The sequence below is a fragment of the Ctenopharyngodon idella genome, chromosome 1 (assembly GCF_019924925.1).
Source record: "Ctenopharyngodon idella isolate HZGC_01 chromosome 1, HZGC01, whole genome shotgun sequence".
Taxonomy (NCBI): Eukaryota; Metazoa; Chordata; class Actinopteri; order Cypriniformes; family Xenocyprididae; genus Ctenopharyngodon; species Ctenopharyngodon idella.
The window spans coordinates 30,641,156-30,663,257 of NC_067220.1; the positions used below are offsets into that span (position 1 = coordinate 30,641,156).

Genomic DNA, 22,102 nt, shown 5'->3' on the forward strand with positions numbered 1-22,102 from the left:
GAATCAGAGGAAGTTAGTGAGTGGATGCTGAGTTAATGGTCCTGCAGATCTTCCAACAAGATCCACCTTTTCTGAAATTTTTGCTAGGATTTGCAGCTAAACAAAAGCATGAATTTTGTAAACTGCCCCTGAATAGATTACAAAACTGTGTAGAAATTATAGACTTAAATTCAAATATATCAAAATAAAACAAACAGCGCATTTAATCACTAAATTTAAATACACTTACTAATGCACTTTAACTCACATGATAAACATTAGCAGATGTGGTAACACTTTAGTTTAGGGTCCAATTCTCACTATTAACTAGTTGCTTATTAGCATGCATATTTCTAGGATATTGTCTGTTTATTAGTACTTATAAAACACATATTAATGCCTTGTTCTGCATGACTATATTCTACATCCCTTAATCCTACCCAATACCTAAACTCAACAACTAACTTACTAACTATTAATAAGCAGTAATTAGGAGTTTATTGAGGCAGAAGTGGTAGTTAATATTTAATAGTGAGAATTGGACCCTATATCTAAAGTGTGACCACAGATGTTCTCCAGCTGAAACCAAATACATTTGTGTAGTTATACATACACTGAAATGTACAGCAGAATAAACACCAATTCCTGAAAGAAAGAGAGAACAGTAATTAATTGTTAACAGGTTTATTGGAATCCCTTGATGTTTCTGCAAACACAGTTATGGCAAGATTTGCAACAAGATATACAGTTTAGAGGAACTAGTTGCATCTGTCTTTTGCTCATGTTGAATATTTCTGTACTGAGGAGATTTGCTAACAAGTATTGTACAAAGCACTGATTTAAAAAAAGGGAAAAATCAAAATATGAACAGGAAATGCTCTTTTGTCACAAAAGAGATATGGCTTTGTCACTTCAAACAATGTATAACACACAGATTCAGGTTTATCCCCAAAAAAGAAAAATCAATATCCATTAACACATATGTGTTAATGTTCACACAAGATGTGATCTGTGGGTTTTCACTAGTAAGCTGCATTTTATTCTGTTTCAACATATTGGTTTACTTTGACCATGCTTTGCCCTTATTTTGCACAAAGGTGCTGCTTGGTGGTAATGTGATTTGTACAAATGCATAGTTTTACATGTTAGACTCCCCAAAAACACATCTAAAAAGTCTTATCTAGACTGTCAAAGCAGAAGTAACAAGCAACCCAAACGCATCCCGTGTATCCACACCAACTTTTAGTATTTCAAGCTTCATCATTTGATGATGGAATGAAGCAAATTGCTAACATGCTGCAACAAGCATGGCAATCTATATTCTCTTAAGCTGCTGATAGACATCTGAATTCATATCAGGCTGTTCAGGTTCAGTTGTGATCCCTGTCCCATAGTTCTGTCTTTAGATTTTTCTTACATAAATGTTGATTTTCATACTCTTTTAAAAAATTCCATATATTTTTCATATGCTGTATAAATAATAATATAGAGCCTTGCTAGTTCACAAGACATCAATAACTTGTGAAACACTGATTAAAAAAAAAAAAAAAAAATTAAAAAAACTTTTCTAACAGTGCAAAACTAAAGAATTCAGTTTTGATGTTTGTTTGCTTGGTTTGATTTTTATGTATATATTTACTTTAAAAAATCTGGGATAAAAAAATGTTGGCAACCAAGTACTTTTCATTTCAGCATAATATAGCTAACCTCTGAAGTGAGCACTGTGTTGTGTTTTTTGTTAGATTTGTAGGCGAAGCGATGGGGGAAGAACACAAACATACAATTAGTTCACATTACTACAGACCAAAATGACAAGTTTAAAGTTAGTGACATTCAGGGAGTAAACAAGTCTCTCTTGCTGTGAAAAGTAAATATAAATAAATGTATATTCATCATGCTCTCTGGGTCTTGCTCTGGATTCTGATTGACTACGGGCAGTCAGTAACTGTTAAGGGGAAAATGTGTGAACTTCATCCCAATGTCCGACAAATATTTAATATAGAAATGTTCCATACAACTCAACATAATAATTCACTGATTTATTTACAATAGATACTGTTAAATGGTAACTTTTGTGAGAAAAAAAGGCACAAGTTTCCCTTCTTAAATACACTGTAAACATCTTTTCAAAAAAGCATGCATAAACAGTTCACTTTACAAAAGATCTCATATACTCTTTTTAGACAAATTACTAATATATTGTGTCCAGCAAAATATAATCTCTCAAAAATACTTCACATCCTATGAACCTTTTAACATTTATTCTTTTTATATTTATATATCTGTGTATTTAAAAAAGGGAAAGGTTGGGAAAAAGAGACTACTGTAAATACCTTTGCAACATCTAGTTTTAGGTCCATCAAAAACTTTCAACATACAGTGTATTGACAGGTCGGTGAAATGGGATTTGCCTGGGTACCACAGATTGATTGATTTGTTCTTTCTGAACTATTATAATTGTGATTTTTATCCTCCAACAGTCATTTACCACCAACCAGCTACATCACAAAGGCAAACATCAAAAGTTCTTGGACCTTTCCAGTTCACAAACGTCCCAAACTGACCCCCACCCACCCCCAAAGCACATTACATAACCAACACAATAGCAGAACATCTAATATCCCAATTATCACATTATTGTGTCTGTGCAAATCAAAATCAGCCAATAGGATCATACTAATCCTATCACAGAGAAAACCAACAATGCCCTCTCAAAAATGAAGCTTTCTTGTGCCTTTAAGAAATTTGAGAGAAACAGAAAAACAAATACACGCACACAACGCACAAAACACACAAACCTTCATTGTCCTCAGACTCACAGCATTTTAGAACAAGCAGTACCTCTTTCCATCAGTAGCACAGTGGGGTTATGAAACAGTGGTCCAAATTCCTTTTTTAGATACAATTCACTCAAGTACTCTCAAGTCGACTGGTATTTTTCCCAAAATAGCTATGTTTTAACTGCAAGGTGGTTTAAATCAAAAACTTTCTATGTACAATGTTTGAAAAATATGCCTACAAGCAACAATTATAATCATAAGATACACATATATTGGGTGTTTATGAGCAGGTTACTGTTATTGTTGTTTACTAATATGAAAGCTGTTTGCTTCAAAAAAGCTGATTAATCCCATACTGTATCTAACTGTACATGTGCTGCTACTGAAAATTATCTACTTTTTTACGTTAAGAAAACAGAAGCACCTTGTTAGAAAATGGCTTCTAGCTGGATTGATTCTTTGAAACAAAACAAAAACTTTACAATCGTATAAAATGCTTTTCTTCTCTGGAACTGTAAATTAGTACTGTATTTTCCTTAACGTCAAAAGGGAGCTGGTTTAGTGACAGCTTAGGTACAATTTATTAAATTTGCTACAGTCCTAGCTTGCACACAAAATGTGGCATGTGTGTCTGCGTGAGCTTAATTTTTTACAAGACGAGCCATAATATTTGCTGTATTGCAAATGTTTAAAAAAAAAAAAAAAAAGTTTCTCCTATCCAATAGCATTTTTGACGAGCTGCCATTTTTCGACTTATCAATCATCGGGCCACCACAGCACTCCATCAGTGTGGCCAGTACTCTCTATGTAAACACTTCAAGTCATCAAAATATGCATTGATGCCATTTTTGCAGATAAATTTAGATTTGATTCTTTCTTCAATAACTTTCATGCACCAATTAGTCACAATTCAGCTTAATTTAATGTATTGTAGCCCTTGGAATATGTCCTGTCTCATTTCTCCTTTGTAAACACCCAAATTTAATCTTCTATTCATGCAACTGATAGGATTGTGGACATATTTCTGTCTTAATCAGTTATAAAGAGCAGTTTCATTACTGAATCTCTAATTTTATGAGCGCCAAATTTTGGGCGAGTTACATAATGCAATGGTATTTACTGGCAGATTGACAGGTCTCGGAATCAAGGATATGTTTAGTACGTGGGCCCATATTACTGTGTGTGTGTGTGTGTGTGTGTGTGTGTGTGTGTGATGTATTCACATGTGACTGTGCACTATAGCTTTACCAAAGAATATGGCTTCATATCCATATAGAACATTGTCAGCATTGTCTTTGGGGGTAAGAAACGCACTGTCACATGAAATATGAGTTCTCTGTTGGCCGGGTACAGAGATCACTCTTTGCCTTCCCTCACTACGCAAGCCTTATATGGCTTTAAACCAAGCCTCTTGTTACGCCTTGCTTTGTGCATAGCGGGCTTGCTCTTGTTCGCTCTCTGAGGGCTGGCTGTCCTCTGTTTTTTCTCTCATTTGAACCTTCATTTTTCCCTCCTTTTGCAAGCTTTCAGTCATTTCTTATGAAAGTAGAGGGTGTTTGTTAGGCCTGATTCCACCTTTGGTATCTGGTCACTGATAATTTCCACCAACATCTCGGGGAACTCAACCTTCAGAGCCTGGGATTCACGGAAAGTGTAGAAACAAAAGTCCAACAGGCTCCCCACAAGCTGTAAAGAGAGAGAGAACACTTCTGTCAAGGGATCTGTCATATTTAATTCAAAATGACAGTGCTTATCATTAATGTTCTAGTGAAACATGAGACTGGGTAAACATGTATTGATATATTAGAAAAGAAAAGACAGTAGAAGCAGCTGAGCTCATTTATGGATGCTCAGTCTAACTGACCAAAGCGCTTTTAGGCAGAACTTGTTTCTCTTCATCTTACAAATTAATAAATCAACACTGCTGTCAAGTGTTCTTTGCCCTCAAGTGCAATTCAAAACGTCTTTTCCAGTACTTTTGTGTGCTATTACAAAATGTTGAGCTGGCAGCAATGCAAAAAGTGATTAGAAATGAACAGCTCTCAGAAATGAACTGCGGCTCTCATCTCTCAGTGGCAACATGAAGGACGGCAGTTTTTCATTTGAATGCACACTTGACATAACTCTTTAATAATCTACAGCTACATTTTAAACATTAATGTTTTTTCAGCTTCTAATCACATAAACATCTGTGAGTCACTTCTTGTGGATACATAAATATCAGCTCATTTGGAATATTGAGCTGATATTTTTGAGCTATTTGATTTAGGTATGTAGATGTTAATTTTTTTAGTCGGAATGGGGTCTGCACTTACTACAGATACTATTAATAAAGCTGATGATTTCTACTACTAAAAAGAAACTCTAAACTCTCTCCCATTTATTTACGTCAGGGTTTTTTAGGTCCAGGAACCCCAAGGATGTTAACTTAAGATATTAAATATGTTTAGTGCAAAACTTTATTTAATTTATTTATTTAAAATTAAACTTAGCATAATTATGACATCTTATGGAAATCAGATGAGGTATTTCTTACATGACAGGGATTAGTTTGGGGAGGTATACTTAGAATTTCTAGATATGTATGAGTGCCTTCTGACAAAGCAATAAGCTTAATAGACTTACTCTGGATAATTTGAGCAGATTTGCATCTGACTTTGATCTATTAGCTGATAACAGGGGAGTGTTTCGACTTACTTCATGCATGGCGTCCAATAGCTTGGTGAGCTGGAAGAAGCGCTGCCATGTCTGGCCGGAATTGTTAGTGGCTTTTCCAACTGAGCGGCGGAGCTCCTTGATGTAATTCACCCGCATCTCCTCAAATGCCCCTTGGTTCTTCAGACCATCTTTAGGCACTGTCAGTAAAAAGGGATGTCATTTTGTAACAGTGGCCAGTAGTAGTGAGTAAAACAACACTATTTCCTTTAAGTTGCATCTGTCTGTCTGTCTCTTTATTCATCCTTCCGTCTAATCTGTCTGTGTCGCAGTCTGCCTTCTCAGGTGATTAATGTTCCCTTTTGTGAAGTTATTCAGGATTAACTCGATCAAAGTACTGAAAAGTACTTTCACTTTTGGCAGATGAGATATAGAATCTCATTCAGGTTGAAGGGAGTAATTCTCTCCTATCCTGTAGAGAGCAAGTGCACTTATGGCCTACAGCCAACCATGTGAAATGACATTCAGTTTCTGGACAGCTGAAAAAGAAACAGTTCATCCTCACCCTCGTTCTTCCCAAATTTTAACAACATGCAAATGACGTCTGTTCTGATGAAATTAGTAATTTTGTTGCATCTCACTGACTGGCTAATTGAATTGCTTCATTTCTGTTTGTCTCAATGTGATTTTGATAATAACAATCATCTTTTGCAGACAAAGCAATACATGCTAAAAAAGCAATTACCTAGCGGCACCTTAAGGTTGTAGTGATAATTATGGAAAACTTTTAATTAAAAAAAGTTTTTATTAAGATGCAAGAACCAACATCATTTAATAATACTCTGTATTGCCTTAAGGCACAAGCATGTTCCCAATTCAACTAAAAAGATTACACATTTTGTTAACATTACCAAATTACAACAAGAAGTCCTTCAGGATGCTTAAAGCTCTCAACTCTATGTGTTGAATGAAGAGCACCTCTGTTCATTGGGGTGTGTTAAACCCGCAGTCACCTCCCCCTGTTTTCTTCTCTCCCACTGACCCACATCTAGCCCCATTACCACAGGCTGCCATTTAGAGCCCCGGTGAATAAAAGTGGGATGATTACCCCACGCTAATTGGTGTCTTGTCAAAAGAAATAAATTCTTCTGCCAGTAGAATCTGTCATTTTGTTGACATAGGAAGAGTCAGTTAAAGAGCTTTGCCGCATACAAAGCGACGATGAGTCAGATACACTGGTTAATGCACTATTCTGTAGGTTAACATAATGCTATTGATAGTAACAACTTCAGATGTGGAGATACAGAGAGCTCAATAAAATTCTGGTCAATCAATAACACTTGTGAAAATGTTACTACACACACAAAAAAAATCAAGGTAACGGTGATGCACAGAAAATGGAAATAAATGGGTCCATTTTTGGGAGGTTTTAAAAACAAATTGTCATGGCAATGCCTTAAAATTGCATATATGTCTTTACACTGAAAGATTACTAAGCTTTTTTTCATACTAAAACTGTGTGCATATTGACTTGCATATTGTTTACGTCTTGATATACTATTAAAAAAATGAGTATTTTAATGTTTATGGATTGGCCACATTAACTGTAAAAGGGTTTTTTTGAGAAAAGGATGGACAAGTCTAAATTTATTTTTTGTGGTAATCAACATTAAGTGCTGTCAATTAAGCTTAACTTAGAATATTCATTAGGGCTTTTCACTCTTTAGGGCTTTTCACACTTTAGGGCTTTTCACACTGCGTTCAACCCCAGGTTATCGTTGTTCTAAACACCGCTTTTAACCCCGGGTAAAGGAATGTTTCACACTTGTAATTGAGAAGCAGGGTTAGCACCGCTTTTTACCCAGGGTTATGAAATCCTGCTCCGGAGAAGAGTTAGCACCGCTTTTGTGGTGTTAACCCCACATTGCGGTGCCAAACTTGTACAGTGTGAAACAATGCAGTGTTAGAATGTTAAAGCTAGATGTTTTGCAACAGACAACCAATCACGTGCCTCATATTTGCCTGCTTTGGACAGTCATGGAAACACTGCGCATTTTATATAAACAGTGAATACAGTGTTTGAGAGGAAAATTGTCAAATACTGACAGAAAACACGACAATTTGAGTGAAGAAGACACTGTTTCAATATAAACTCGACAGTACAGTCGGCAATACAAGGATGCGCAATACTAGAGCTATGTAAACAGGTCACATGCTGCCTTTATCCAATCAGTGACATTGACACCGCAAATATGCAAATAAGAACGTTAACCCAGGTTTTAGGAATGTACAATGTGAAAGGTCAGCTTATGAATACACAGAATTAATTGTTAACCCCGGGTAAATTATGAGCAGTGTGAAAAGTGATGCACGATAACCCAGGATTCCATTTACCCAGGGTTTAGAATGACCCAGGGTTAACTATTTCAAGTGTGAAAAGCTCTTTTAAATAGTTCACCCTCGTTATTCTAAACCCCGGGTAAATGGAATTCTGAGTTATCTTGCGTCACGTTTCACACTGCTCATAATTTATCCGGGGTTAACAATTAATCCGGGGTATTCGTAAGCTGACGTTCCACACTGTACATTCCTAAACCCTGGGTTAACGATCTTACGTTCTGTGATGAACGCAGCATGTGACCTGTTTACATAAAAGCTCTAGCACTGATCATCCTTGTACTGCCGACTGTACTATCGAGTTTGTACTGAATGGACATTTCGGACTATAAAGGGAAGAATTAAACGGTCTCTTCTTCACTCAAATTGTCATGTTTTCTCTCAGCATTTGACATTTTTCCTCTCAAACGCTGAATTTACTGTTTATGTACAATGCGAGGTGTTTTCTGTGACTGTCCAAAGCACATGAATATGAGGCACGCGATTGGTTGTCTGTTGCTAAGCGTCTAGCTGTAACATTCTAATACCACATCATAACACTGCAAAAGTGCTCCAGAGCAGGGTTTTATAACCCTGGGTAAAAAGCGGTGCTAACCCCACTTCTAAATTACAAGTGTGAAACATTCCTTTGCCCGGGGTTAAAACGGTGTTTAGAAAGAAGATAAACCCAGAGTTAAGCGCAGTGTGAAAAGCCCTATTTAGCCTTCTTAAAATTTGTAATTTTATCATTTAAAAGCTTGAACAGTTTACCTGTCCTATCTCTTTAAAATTAATGCTTCTTAATTTTATATTTTGTTATATAAAGCAAAGGCATTACATACCAAAAAAAAAAAAAAACAGGTGTCCAAATACTTTGATATACGTTGATGAAAATGAATGTAAGATTCACTCAACAAAAGACTTCTGTCAAGGAAACTGGCACTGATAACAATACATCACACTGGCATCTTGAATTGTATAGACATATTGCTTTTTGCACAATAGCAGCATCTGTGAGAATATTTATTTCCTAGTGTCTGGGTATACCACAAGCCAAAAAAAAAAAAAAAAAAAGGTTAAATAATGGACGTTATTAAAAAAAAAGGGCAAAAAATGAGAGGGGATTTAGTTTAGTGACTCACTCTTTAGCAGGTCAAAGCTACCATTGCAAATAAGGTCATGTGAGAGCCTGCAGGGCTTCTGAAACCTTAGCCAAGGTCAAAGAGGAATAACAGCTTCTCTCTCTCTTGCTCTCTCTCTCTCTCTCTCTCTCTCTCCACACTAAAACTACAGCTGTCCTGGAGCCCCACAGTAGAAGGCATGACACAACAACTTTAGCAAAGCAAAAAACATTGATAACACATCAAAATGAACCAAAATAAAACATCTCTGAAATTGTTGCATTATTAAAATTAAAACATTAAGCTGTAATCATACCATAAGATAAGCCAACACAACAGCAAAAACATTTGCATATAAAGTAGATCATAATGAAGTGCTCTAATCCACAATTATTTATGTAATGGGTTGATTTTCCAGTGAAATACAGAAACCAGTTTACTTATAAAATAAAGCAGCTCTTCCCAGCATATCTCATATATTGAACAGTTGGGCAAATGTCATTGCCCCTTAAAACAGCAATGACATACATAAGATCCATCCATCATCAAATTTTATTTTTATGTTGATTTTTTTTTTTTTTTTTTTAAGAATTGCTCCATCAAAACCTTCAGCTCTTCAATTATGTACCATTCCTGACTACGCTTCTCCCATTCTCCCTCCTTCCATGAAGCTCTCTTTTTGGAGAGAAAAACACCAGTTCTGGAGCAGTGCCCATCTCCTGACTGAATTTTATTAAGTACAGCAGGGCTCTCTGGAAAGGCTCCAGAGGATCAGCAAGTGGTTGTGCATCCCAAAATCTATCCTGTATGAGAATTCAGAACTCAAACTTTACCTCGGTCTCATATGCTGTAAGCCCGGGGGTGCGTTGGCTCTTGTGTCTGTCTACCTGATCTGACTGTGTGTGTTGATCTTGTATATGTGAGATGAACTGATCTAGCATCCAAAAGGCTTATTATATTATATTATATTATATTATATGTATGGGACACTTTTTATTCTGTATTGATTATGATTATGTCTAAATACTGTATGATTTCAGCCACCCATGCGGTAAGGAAAGAAAAGTGTTTAAAATTTGTTGTCTTAATTAATGTGATCCATTAAAGCTCATGGAAATTTATCTGATCTCACACACCCACATACTCAATTCAGGTACTAAAGGTAAATGTTGTGATAGAAGACTTCCTTTCATTCATACATTTGCTTATTTTCCTCTACTGTTGGCTGACTCTCTGTATGTTATGGCTGTTTGAAACACATGTAAAAGATGCACATATTTGAACACAATCTCACCTGTGCTGAGCAGCAACAGGACCTTCATGGCAAGGAACTCCTCATAAGTTAGCTGTAGACGGACAAACTCCTGGCTCACCTGCCGCATGCCCACACACAGATCATACATGGCTGACTGCCGCATACGTTCCCTGGTAAAGAAATTGAGAAGATTTGTAGTAAACAACGTCATTGTCACATTGTTAAAAATTGCTATGTAAATATAGTTAAAAGAATACTTAAACAATTAAAAGGTACTTGAGGCACCATTTGGGGTTTATTAGATTACCACACTGGCAGAGCCCTTTGGAGAACCTCTACAGTCCAAAATTAACCATCTTCTACTGCCAAATGCAAGTAAAAACAGGCTAGGGCAAATAAATAAAAAATAAACACAACTGGCCGTTGACTTTATTAGAAACATTATTTGTAACTGCAACATGAGCAATCCAACCATCTACTAATTAAAACAGAAATAACCAAATGTATACATACCAAATATATAAAATATATTATTTTCAACATGGACTTTTCAACTCATCGCTTCATAAAATTAAGGTTGAACCACTGTAGTCACGTCAACTGTTTTAACAATGTCTTTAGTACCTTTCTGGACCTTGAAAGTGTTGATTATATTGCTGTCTATGGACGAGTCATATAACTCTAGGATTTCATCAAAAAGATCTTAATTTGTGTTCCGAAGTTAAACGAAGGTCTTACGGGTGTGGAATGACATGAGGGTGAGCAGAGATGGGCACAAATACATCAAAAAGTATTTAGTTACAAATTACAAATACTTATTCATCAAATGTATTTAAATAAAATACAAAATACTGCCCTGAAAAAATTTTATTTAATTAAAATACAAGTAATTTGCAATTTGAAAATACAAAAATACAAAGAAAATTCAAAATCATTTGAAGTGTGAGAGTGGAGTTAGATACACGTAAGATAGGATTTCTCTCAGTTGCTAGGTAATATTCAAAGCATTCGAAAAGCACTAACAACTATTTAACAGTAGCATTCAAATAAGAAATAATACAGAAATTGAATAATCAAATGTAAAAACACTGCACAGTCCTCACTGTATGAATTAAATATAGATTGATGATCCTTATAAAGATACTGAAGTTATTCAGTCAGGAGCAGTGAGTGATTTTCTCTTTTGTTTCTTGATTAACATTAATGACAGACAGCAGCAGGTTTATTAGGCTGCTGTCACTTTAAGAATGAACACGGACCGAATATACTGATACACATCCAACTATCACCCAAATGGTTACATTAATTGAAGACACGAACGACTGTGTTTTCAACCGCAATTAATCAGAATGTTATATTTTATTACTTGACCCACCCGCCCGTGGATATAACTGTGATCCACGCATCACTAGACAGCCCACGTCATGCTTTAGCTAGCAAGTCAGTTCACAAGTTCTAGCTATTTGCGCTATCTTCTGTCCTATAATGACATTCAGTGAATAATATCTGATAGTATATTTTACTAGATACTTTACCTTAAAGCAGATTGACTGAGCACAATAGCAGCTTCTGACCTTGTTTACAACGAGCGCACTATAACGGATCCAACAGGATGTGTCACGTGATTTGCTTGCATCTAGCCCAAAAACTCTGATGGGCTATTTGGTATCAGCGCATTCCGTTCACGCAGAATACGTTTGCGTCTAAAAAGCGTGACGCGGCGCTCAGGATTGGTTTAAAAAAAAAAAGCGCAGCACAGAACACAAGGGTCTCGAGACGCGCTTTTGAGACGTGATGCTATAACGGAAATAACAAAAATAGCCAAACAGCAAAATAGATAGCTACTATTTTAGACATGGAAAAAAGAAAGAAAGAAAATAACACAGACACAGCCATTATGAGTGCCTCCTTCGCCATGTAGCCTTTAAATAAAACAGTTGTCATGCCAAATTGCTACTGTAAACAAAAGCTTCCAACGCTTGCCCTGCCTCCAGGATCATCTGATTGGTCCACTGTTATAGACTGACATTGATGAGCGGCGCTGTGTATAAAAGTTGAAATTCTTTACAAGGCTTCTTAATGCGGCGCTCATGTGCGAGACACTGCAAAAGACGCGAGCGCAACAGTCATACACATCCGTCTAGTGCGTGTTTACATAGAAAAACTATGGAAAAGTAATGCATTGGAATGGAAAAACGCGTTCTGTGTGACTGTGAACGGCTCCTTAGACAGACGTCAGTCACGAGCAAGGCAAACCAAAACAGCAGCCGCGTTTTTCCTTCTGAACCAAAGCAAGCTTATGCTGCGTTCACACCATAACTACTGTAATTTGGAAGAGACAGAATTGAATTTATGCATTTCAATGGCAACGCTATCAACGCCGAAATGAATCTGCAGCAGTCAGGTGGTACAGATCAGTGCTCTTTAAGTTGTTTACGTTCATTGTTATTGTAATGTTACGTGCTTTGAGACATGAGGTAGTTGAACTTTTCCTCCCTGCTGTATGCGTTCATGTGTTTTGGAGGAGGCGTGGTTTTAGAGAGCACTCTGAAGGGAGGCTGGGATCTTATGCATTCAAAGCTCAGAAAATGACCTACCCTACTTTTAATGATTAAAGTTATTGTATTCAAGAATAAAATAACATATTTGAATGTATTTTAAGTATTTTAAATACAAAATAATTTCTCTCAAAGTTTTTAATTACAAATTAAATTTGATGTTTTTTTTTTTGTTTTTGTTTTTTACATAAATGTAAATCTCTTTTTATTCACAACTTTTGATTTCATCTTGACACTTTCTTGGCTGGTTATTAATTTACTAGATATCTTTGCTGATCTGCCAGTTTGTTTGTCTCTAGGTGTGTGTGCATCTGTCTTTCTGCATACCTGACTAGTTGAATACACGTGCAGTATCTGTCTTCCAAAGCCGTCTAACCTGCTGTCATTCTGAGCTCAGGTGTGTCTGCTTTTTGTCTGCCAGAACTGATTCTGTCTTCCCATTCTTCCAGTCTGACAGCTCTTTATTTAATATCCTAACCTTCAATCTGTTTTCAGATTAAATGAGAAAAGAGTTCAATTCCTTGTTTCAGTAGCTGTAAGAATGCCAGTTTATGGTGTCGTTACAGTAGCTTTTCTTATTATTCCTTTGATTTACAGCATTCACGTTCTCTCATAAATGATAGCTTTTGTTGAAAAAGACAGAAGGAAATGGCATTTATTGTGGCTCTTCTTTCAGTTGCTATGGAGAGGGTTTCTTTAAGTGGTTTTAATGAATATTATGAGAGGTGTGAAAGTTGGAAGAACTACATACACAGTGGTCTGTCAGAGATCACCATACACATATGTGTATTTCTGGCTCCTTTTGACATACTTTTAGAGGACACTGAAAAGTGTCTCACTCAAAACCTGGAAACTTTTGTTTCAAGGTAGACTGAAATGTTTTCAATCAATATCTTTTAAGGGCACTGCTGCACTAGTCCTGCAGTGCTTCTGAAATGGTTTTGCTTCAGGACCTAGATTTTACATTGGACATTCACCGACCAAAATGTCCTTAAAACCAAACATTAAAATGTAATAATATAACAATGAACTGAATCGATCCCAGTATATATAAAATTATTAATATGTAGTAGGATGAATGGGAAATAGTTTATATATGTCTGTTGAATGGTTAATAATAATAATTAGGTCAGTACAAACCATTATCTGGAAACCATTAATTAGTGTAGTATTTTACCTTGTGTAGTTCATGGCTTTCAGTATTTTGGGCATGTACCAGTCCATGTTTGCATCTGTGTAATTTGGCATTTTCTACCAATTAACAGGAGTATTTATGGTAACAGTTTGATTGCATGCACATCCAATGACATTAACCAAAAAATAAGAGTTTTCTCATTTTTAAGAGCCTGTTTATTTTGCCATCTTAACTATGCATGATGAGCATGTTAAGAAATGCTGTATAATACACACAATTTTTGGTGTAAACATGTTCTATTGACTATTCACTTTGGGACAGTATAATACCATATATAGTGAGCATATTACCTTGGATAACCCTTGGATTGTTGTCACAATCTCATATAAACAGATTCATGGTTTATCAGGAGGCAGAGTTAAAATGCAAGTCTTTGGGACTGTGCTAAAGGACTGCTAATTGTTCAGGCAATAAAGAAACGGAGCTTGTTCAGAACTGTCAGCATGCCAGAAAATATGCATGACTGTTTGTCATCAGCATGTGTGGAATTTGCGCATAAGGTGCTAAGCATATATTAATATGTAATCATGTCCGTTATTTCGGACATGCCCCGGATTACTTTTGCCCAAGTTCTTTCTACTCAAGTCATTTGGCACATACAGTGAAGTACTCCAATTTTCCTGCAGGGGTCACTGTGCTCTATTTTTACGCTTCTCCCACTACACTCAATAAATGGACATTTAGCTTTAAAAAGCACACAATCACACTCTTTCCACTCAACACTTCTCGTCGATTGTGCTGATTATGTGCCCCATTGACCTAACTCTCTGCCCTGATCAAACGTTATAAAGAAGCATTTATAGGGAAAGTGTATTTCCTAGTGGAGTAATTGAAGGGACAGGTTTGAGGTCACATTCATACGCCTGCTGGGAACATGTTTTTTGAGCTTATCGTTTTATATTATTATCTTAACTTGTGTAACTTGATGCACTAAATTCTTTAGACAGTTAGGGTTAACCTAAGGCCAATGCTTGTAGTTTACTGAAAAGAAGGAAGGGTTTATTATTATTTTTTTTTAATTTACTTAAAATGTTTGGATGGATTCTGAATATTAAGGAAATCAACATCTCTAAATGAAGTAAGCATGCAGTGTTGTGTGAGTTAGCTTACTCGTTGAAGACGAGGTCAGGGGCGAAGTAGAGCATTTGGGCGTTGGTGTGTTTGTAGGATCTCCAGCTGAGGGAGAAGGAGGAGAGACACATCCAGGAATACTGGATCAGCGTGATTTGGTCCTCAATGGGTAGACTGCGGAAACCTGGGGGGAAAAAAATAAAGGGCAAGTTAACACAGAGCGAAGAGACATATGGGATACTTGGGGGCATGACTTGCCCTAAAGCAGAGCTAATATTAAGCCATAACTGTAGGCTGTAAGAAACAAAACAGGATCTACTATTCTCTGCTTGTGTTGACCAAAAAAAAAAAAAAAATACTATGGTGCTTTTTTTTTTTTTTTTTTTCCCATTATTGGACATTGACAGCCCTTTGTCACTATGAACATTTGTTATATGACAAGAGCCGTGTCAAAAAAATTCTAATTTTGTGTTCTACCAAACGCATTGCAGCATAAGGGTTCAGAATGATATGAAGGTAAATATATGATGATAGAATCTCCATACTATACTTTTAAAAGAGACATTGTTTTTGAGTAAGACACATACAAGAAATGGATGTGGATAGTAATATTGTTTGGAAAGAGTAAGTAAAGTCTTATTTACTTCTTTAGTTTAAGTAATGCGTGTGGCTGTTGCCAACCTAACAGTGTAAGGTCGCTTCCTAGAGCTGCTGAAATTTGTTCACAAATGAAAAAGTCTTGCAGTGCAGTCGCCACAATCAGGTTAACATGAATCGCTGAAGGTTTCCACTCTTTGTCCTATTGTCAAAGAGAGTTATCAATACAGCAGACTGGTCTCTTGCCAAAACTCACATCGAGAGCTGAGAAGTCACCCACAAGCTTTAATTTCAGCAACATGAGGACACACTACAGTATAAGCTTATCGGTGAAGCATAGACTATTTTTGGCTTGTCTGCAATAAGCAAATGCAGTATTGACTATAATGTTATGTTTATGTATGTTAACACCGTCAACATAATATTTCTTTTGAACAGTAACTTTCTAGGCAATCTCTGAGCATCCCTTGTGTTCTCCTTTCTTATAAAAAATAATTTTCTCACATTATCCTTTTATAAACTGAAATCATTGACAATGAAACTTGCACAAACTTACAAAACTTAAATTACAAAACATCCTATTTTTCCCATCAAAGTCTCATCCTTATAAGCTCTTTTTGATGCCTAAAGTGGTATAAAATCACATGTGAATCACAGAACAATGTGGACATAGAACAAAATAACTAATAATGAACATCTGCAAGTCATCACTTGTAGAATGGCTGAGCGTGTAATGCATTGACTGCCCAAAGCCAGCCTGGAAAGTCTTTGAAAGTCGGTGAGCCAGTTTGCCCTGGTGTGTTTTCAGCCTTCTATTTATATATCCGGATATAGCAAGCAGACACCCTGGTATCAAATAATTGCAATACAGGCAAATGACCGTCTTGTAGCAAGGTACCTTGAAAACTTAATTTGGAAAGGCAAAAACAGATTTTTATAAAATCACAATTAGATATTTAATATGGGTTGTATGGGATGTTTTATAGTATAATACAGTATAGTGTGATTTATTCAACATATGCTAGTGATTCTCAATTAATCAATAAACTTACTACAGACAAAATTAACCTTTGATTCTTCTATATGATAAGCCAACCTACTTTTGACATGCTTTTGAAACTCACTTGGAAGCTTGTGGACATACATTACTATTGAAAAGTTTGGAATCAGTAAGATTTTTTTTTTAAGGAAAATAACGCGTAATATTACTCAGAAATTATGCATTTAATTGATCAAAAGTTATAAAAAGATTTCAAATAAAATGTGGTTCTTTCTAACTTTCTGTTCATCAGAGAATCCTGAAATAAATGTTTTCAACATTGATAATAATAAGAAATGTTTCTTGAGCACCATAACAGCATTTTGAAGAAATGGCTGCTGAGAATTTAGCTTTGCCAAAACAGAAACAATTACATTTTAAAATATATTAAAATATAAAAGATATTTTAAATGAGCAATATCACACTTGTAGCCGTGCGATATGGCTGTATATCAGCACGGCTGTGATTCGGCCATATGGTAGGTAATCACAGCGTGCTGATATATAGCCATATTGCACGGCTACTCGTGTGATATTGCATTTATACAACAGTTTGACAGCACAAGTGTGTAAATAAATAAGAATAACAACAAAGTGTCTTTAAAACCCTCTTTTGTGCAGAACTACTTTCTTCCGCCACGGATTCAAATCTCAAGTTTGACCAAAGCTCCATTACTAATTCTAAAACATCACTTTAGAGCTAGTAACAAAGGAATGTTGAGTCCTTCCAATGAAACTCATTGTATTTTGTACAGTATTATTGAGAAAGAGAGAGAGAGAGAGAGAGAGAGAGAGAGAGAGAGAGAGATGTCGCCTGAGCGAGCATTACCCGTGTCTGATATAACATTCATTCTTCAGGTTGATATCCATAATATTATATCCATTATAAAAATCTGTTTGAATGTCCGCTGAGGAAAGCGATCTTTGTATTTGTCCTTTTTACAGTTAAGGGAGTTTTCCTAACAGCGCTAAAACAACGTCCATTGTTTACAATAGTCCCTTTCAATTTAAAAGTCTCTTGCGACTGACTCATTTACTCATTTAAGTTTGCCGCCATCTAATGAGGTATTAACTTTCCATCAAGCCATATTACGCATTAAAGGATCCTTTCTCAATACCAAATACAACCTATTATTTATATAAAATAATATTTATTAAACACCAATATTAAAATTAACAATAATAGCCATTATAAATGGCAATAGGAAATAAACACAATTGTACAGTTCAGTCAAACATACAAAAGCAGTGCTCTACAGGATGTAAGTTAAATATAGCCTTAATATTAAATTAGTAAATTTAACATAGCACAATTCGATTTGCTCAGGAACAAGTAATAGATTAATAAGACCAAAGATTGCCCCGTTAATGTACCCAAAATGAATTATATCTCATGTTTAACCACTATAACAGACAGCGGCAAACCCCCGAAGCACTGGCCGTGCTCTTGGCTGAAACACGAGCTCTGAACGGCCGCTGACAGCCTGGAGCTAGCAACTCTAAATACATCTAAACAAATTGTAAAATAGGTGCTATGATTAAATATGAGTCACATAATTTAGGTCTAAACAACTACTTTCTCGCCTAAAAAACTCTTAAAACTACAACAAGTGTAGTATTTGTAAAAAAAAAAAAAACGGTGGATTTGCTCGGCCGCCATGACAGTCGCTTCAAGCGCAGTGATACAAACGGTGAAAAGGTAAGAGTGCTGTTATCACTAGAATATCACACCTCTCAGCCCATCAAATTCAAGAACTAGAAAGAACTGTTGTATAAATGGTAATAATATTTCAGAATATCATTTTTACTGTATTCTTGATCAAATAATTGCAGCCTTGGTGAGCAAAAGACACTTTTAAAAGCATGAACAAATCTGACTCCAACAGTTTGAATGGTAGTGTATTTATGTTAATATAAAGTTCAACCCTTAGAGTTTTCTCAAGTGTCAGTGCTTGTTAAAAGCATGAAGAATTAAGTGTGGGCTCAAGACATAGACCTTCTGAACTTGATTTATGTAAATTGTGTTTTGAAGATGATGACCCTACTATACCAAAACACCTGACAGGTCAAGGATTGTATCAATGACTGCATGGTTTCTAAGCACATTTCAGAGACCCACAGTTCAAGTAATACTTCACCTTGCACTACAAATGTCTAAATAAAGAGAAAATAACCAGAAGTGCAGAAGACCAAGACTAATCTGAGAAACAACCAAATTTGCCTTGAAATCGTACCTGGAAGTACTTTGGCCCACTTGACCACTCGGATCATCTGTTTGCCGGCGAGCTGGTTGAGGCTGGTGAGCAGGTGGTCGGTTGTGTCGGGCTGTGTGTTATCATATCCAGCGAACACAACTTCAGGCTCTATGAGCTCCAGGACGCTACACACGGACGGTGACAGAAACGGCGCTACCGTGGGGACGTGGGGGACGAGAGCGGTGGACGAGCTCAACTCTTTCTCGGAGGTCAGAAATGGTGGCCCATCCTTTGAGTTCTGCAGGGAAGAATCCTCGCTAACGCTCTTCATCTTTCCCAACTTCTTGGACTTTCGTGCTGAGAAATAACAATCATGTATTATTAAAGCTGTTCGCTTCAGCAGCCTGATCCATTTTATGAATAATTACAATTTATGTTAAACATTGAAGGTTCTTAAAATGATTTATAAGAAAGATAAATAATTTGGAATGGACAAGATATTAATGAAAAGACCCACAGTGTAGTCTTTAAGCAGTGTTCTGAGAGTTTTTCCATATCTGAAAGGAGCTGGAGATGATAGAAGTAATTATTGAAGTAAAGATGGATCTTATAGCAGGGATCACAGTTTAAATCCCTGCTGTATAGATGTGACCTCTTATGTAGTTCAGCAGGATGCTGTTAATTGACTGTGTGTGTTCCAATTTGATATTAATTGCAAGAATCCTGTGCCAACAGATTTCATATCACATCAGTAAGTGAGACTGAAGGTGGCATATGTGCTAGTCCCAATAAATGCTCAGATTTTGTTCTCTTGACAACTTTGTGAAATATTTAGACTTTCTGATCTTTCAAATGCATAGTCATTTATTATTTTCAATCAAATACATCTATATCTTTCTTGATGAAAAACTCATGTATATAATGTACATAAATATCTTGTATATAATGATAAAAATGTCTATCATCAGAACCTAAATTACACTTGCAATATAAATTAACTTCAATTAACAGTATTAACTAACATTATCAGATCATATGCTATTCTCATTAAACTCCATAGATTATATATATATATCCCAGCTGATGTTCTACAGTACCTTCATTGACTCCCGTTTGAAAACCCTGGATTTAAATAAAGTTCATGCCCATGTTATTTTATCAACTATCCAAATATGAAAAAAAGCAAAATGATAGACCCCTCTTAAGTGATGATGTCAAAGAAGCACCATATTTTTCATTCTATATTGGAATGTAATCAAAATGTAATTTAAGGTATGTATTTGGTTGTACTGCTCTCAAGATGCTCTCAAAGGACAGAATAGACAGAACATAGACATTACTGCAAGAAATCTTGCTTACTGAACAAAAGCTATATACTGTAATTCAGTGATAGTAGAGGGTTTAAGAAATATGACATGTTAAACTTTATTTTTATTTATTCATTTATTTAACAAACTTTTTCCCTAACATACTGAAATTTAGCAACCCAACCATGTAGAAATATGGCTTTGATCAGAGCTGGCCAAATAAATCATGTGTTGTGATTCTACCCACATTGTGCTTGTGTTTTTGTCCGTTTCCAAATTTAGAATTACTAGTTAATCTTTGCCTAATGTGTTGTTTTCAGGAGTTTGCATGGCTGTTTGTTGAGGCTATACTGATTTCTAAATCAATATTTTTTTGTATTTTCCATATAATAATAATAAGGTTGCCCCAATCAGTGTGACCCTTGGCTAGCATTTGTTACACCAACAACTAAAATCTTTTTGAAATCAACCACACTCTCAAAGTTTGAAGCATTTTTCCAGCTCACCGAGTACTGATCATATTGTGTTGCAATTATATTGAAAACACAGATGTAGGTGAAGTACTTTTCAATATGCTTTTTTAAGTCACTTACCTTTTATTAAAAAAGAAAAATAATTTATGTGGAACATTGTAAAACTTCACTAAAAAGGCAGTCCCTCACATTCACAATAACATTTTTTTTATCTTTTGGATACATTTATTATATTTTAAGATTAATGATCTCAGGTGTGCCGGTATAATTGTTTCATAACATTTCACAACAGATTTTAGTGCCATAGTAAGTAAATTCAGTTACCTCCAAGATTCATCCCAGCTTGTAGACACTTTCGTACTCTGCAGGCTGGGCAGTTTTTCCGCCGAATCTTGTCAATGATACAGTCATTCCTCCCAGCACAAAGGTAGTTGTGCTGACCTGCAAGAATAAAGAGAAAATGTTTAAGATCTCTGTAAAAATCTCTATGTCTGTATCCATTTTTTTCTGTCGGAATTGTAACAGAAATCAGGAATTAGTACTCTCATGGGCTGTCACATATTTAGTACATCTAATTATTAAAAATAACATAATATATGCTTTTCTCTAGGGGCTTTTCTAAGAAATATTGATATATTGTGGTTAATTTGAATAATTCATCAATATAATATTTATTCAACTAAATTAATTACGTAATACAGAAATAGCAGTCAGTCAATTACATGCATTAGTCAAACTGTGGCCTTTGCAAGGACACTGTGATGCATTCTGGTCCTGGTGCACAGTCATCTCTTTGTGAGTATACGACTAAAAGGAGACAGCTGTCTTATACTTTACGCCCCTGCACTATTATCATAGAGGACAAATGAGCCATCCCAAATAGTGTTTTTGAGTGTGTCATAGGTTGGCTGATGTCTTGGCGCGGGACACTATGACAGAGACCATAACAGCCTGAGAATCCCTCATGCGCTGCCTTCCTTGGCTAAGGCCACAGCTCGTGGAACGAGCTCTCGTTTCAGAGCACCATTCCGCTCCACTGACTCGCCGCACGCCCACGCGCTCCACAGGCCAGAGCACCGCGCCGCAGGGCCGCATCCAGGCACTGTGGCCATGTACATCTCTCTCTTTCATTCTCTTACCCATATTCCACCCCCTCTTTCACTCATGCATCATGGGAAGGACTTCTCTGCTAAACTGCACGGCACTGGACGTGCTACCTACATGAGGGCACTTTCCTTTAGCGCTTATGGACCGTGTGGCTGCGGATAGGCACAATGAGTGTTTTCGGCAGAGGGGAAAATGCGCAGCGAGTCTGTCTAAAAGCTGCCAAAAAAGCCCAGGATCTGCAAACGGAGCAACAGCAGCTGTAGCCTTGCCACTATTTCTGGCTAAATCACATGACCCCTTACATAAGCCCATTTTTCTTGCTCTAAAAAACAGTAAACTGCGACACAGGAAACACAACGAAGCCCTCCTCCGCCTCACCACCCAAACACAGACG

The 22,102-nt window shown here is 36.3% G+C and overlaps 1 protein-coding gene across 1 annotated transcript in view; it reads right to left on the minus strand.

The window, feature by feature from the left end:
- Positions 1-647: 647 nt before the first annotated feature.
- nr3c2 (nuclear receptor subfamily 3, group C, member 2) overlaps positions 648-22,102 on the minus strand; it is an 86,107-nt gene continuing 64,652 nt past the window's right edge. Inside the window, exons 4-9 of the mRNA XM_051897936.1 lie at positions 20,926-21,042; positions 18,861-19,178; positions 15,030-15,174; positions 10,206-10,336; positions 5,457-5,614; positions 648-4,445 (exon numbers count right to left, since the gene is read on the minus strand). Of these exons, the coding sequence (XP_051753896.1) occupies positions 4,290-4,445; positions 5,457-5,614; positions 10,206-10,336; positions 15,030-15,174; positions 18,861-19,178; positions 20,926-21,042 (1,025 nt within the window). The 3' untranslated portion in view covers positions 648-4,289. The remainder of the gene's footprint in view (positions 4,446-5,456; positions 5,615-10,205; positions 10,337-15,029; positions 15,175-18,860; positions 19,179-20,925; positions 21,043-22,102) is intronic.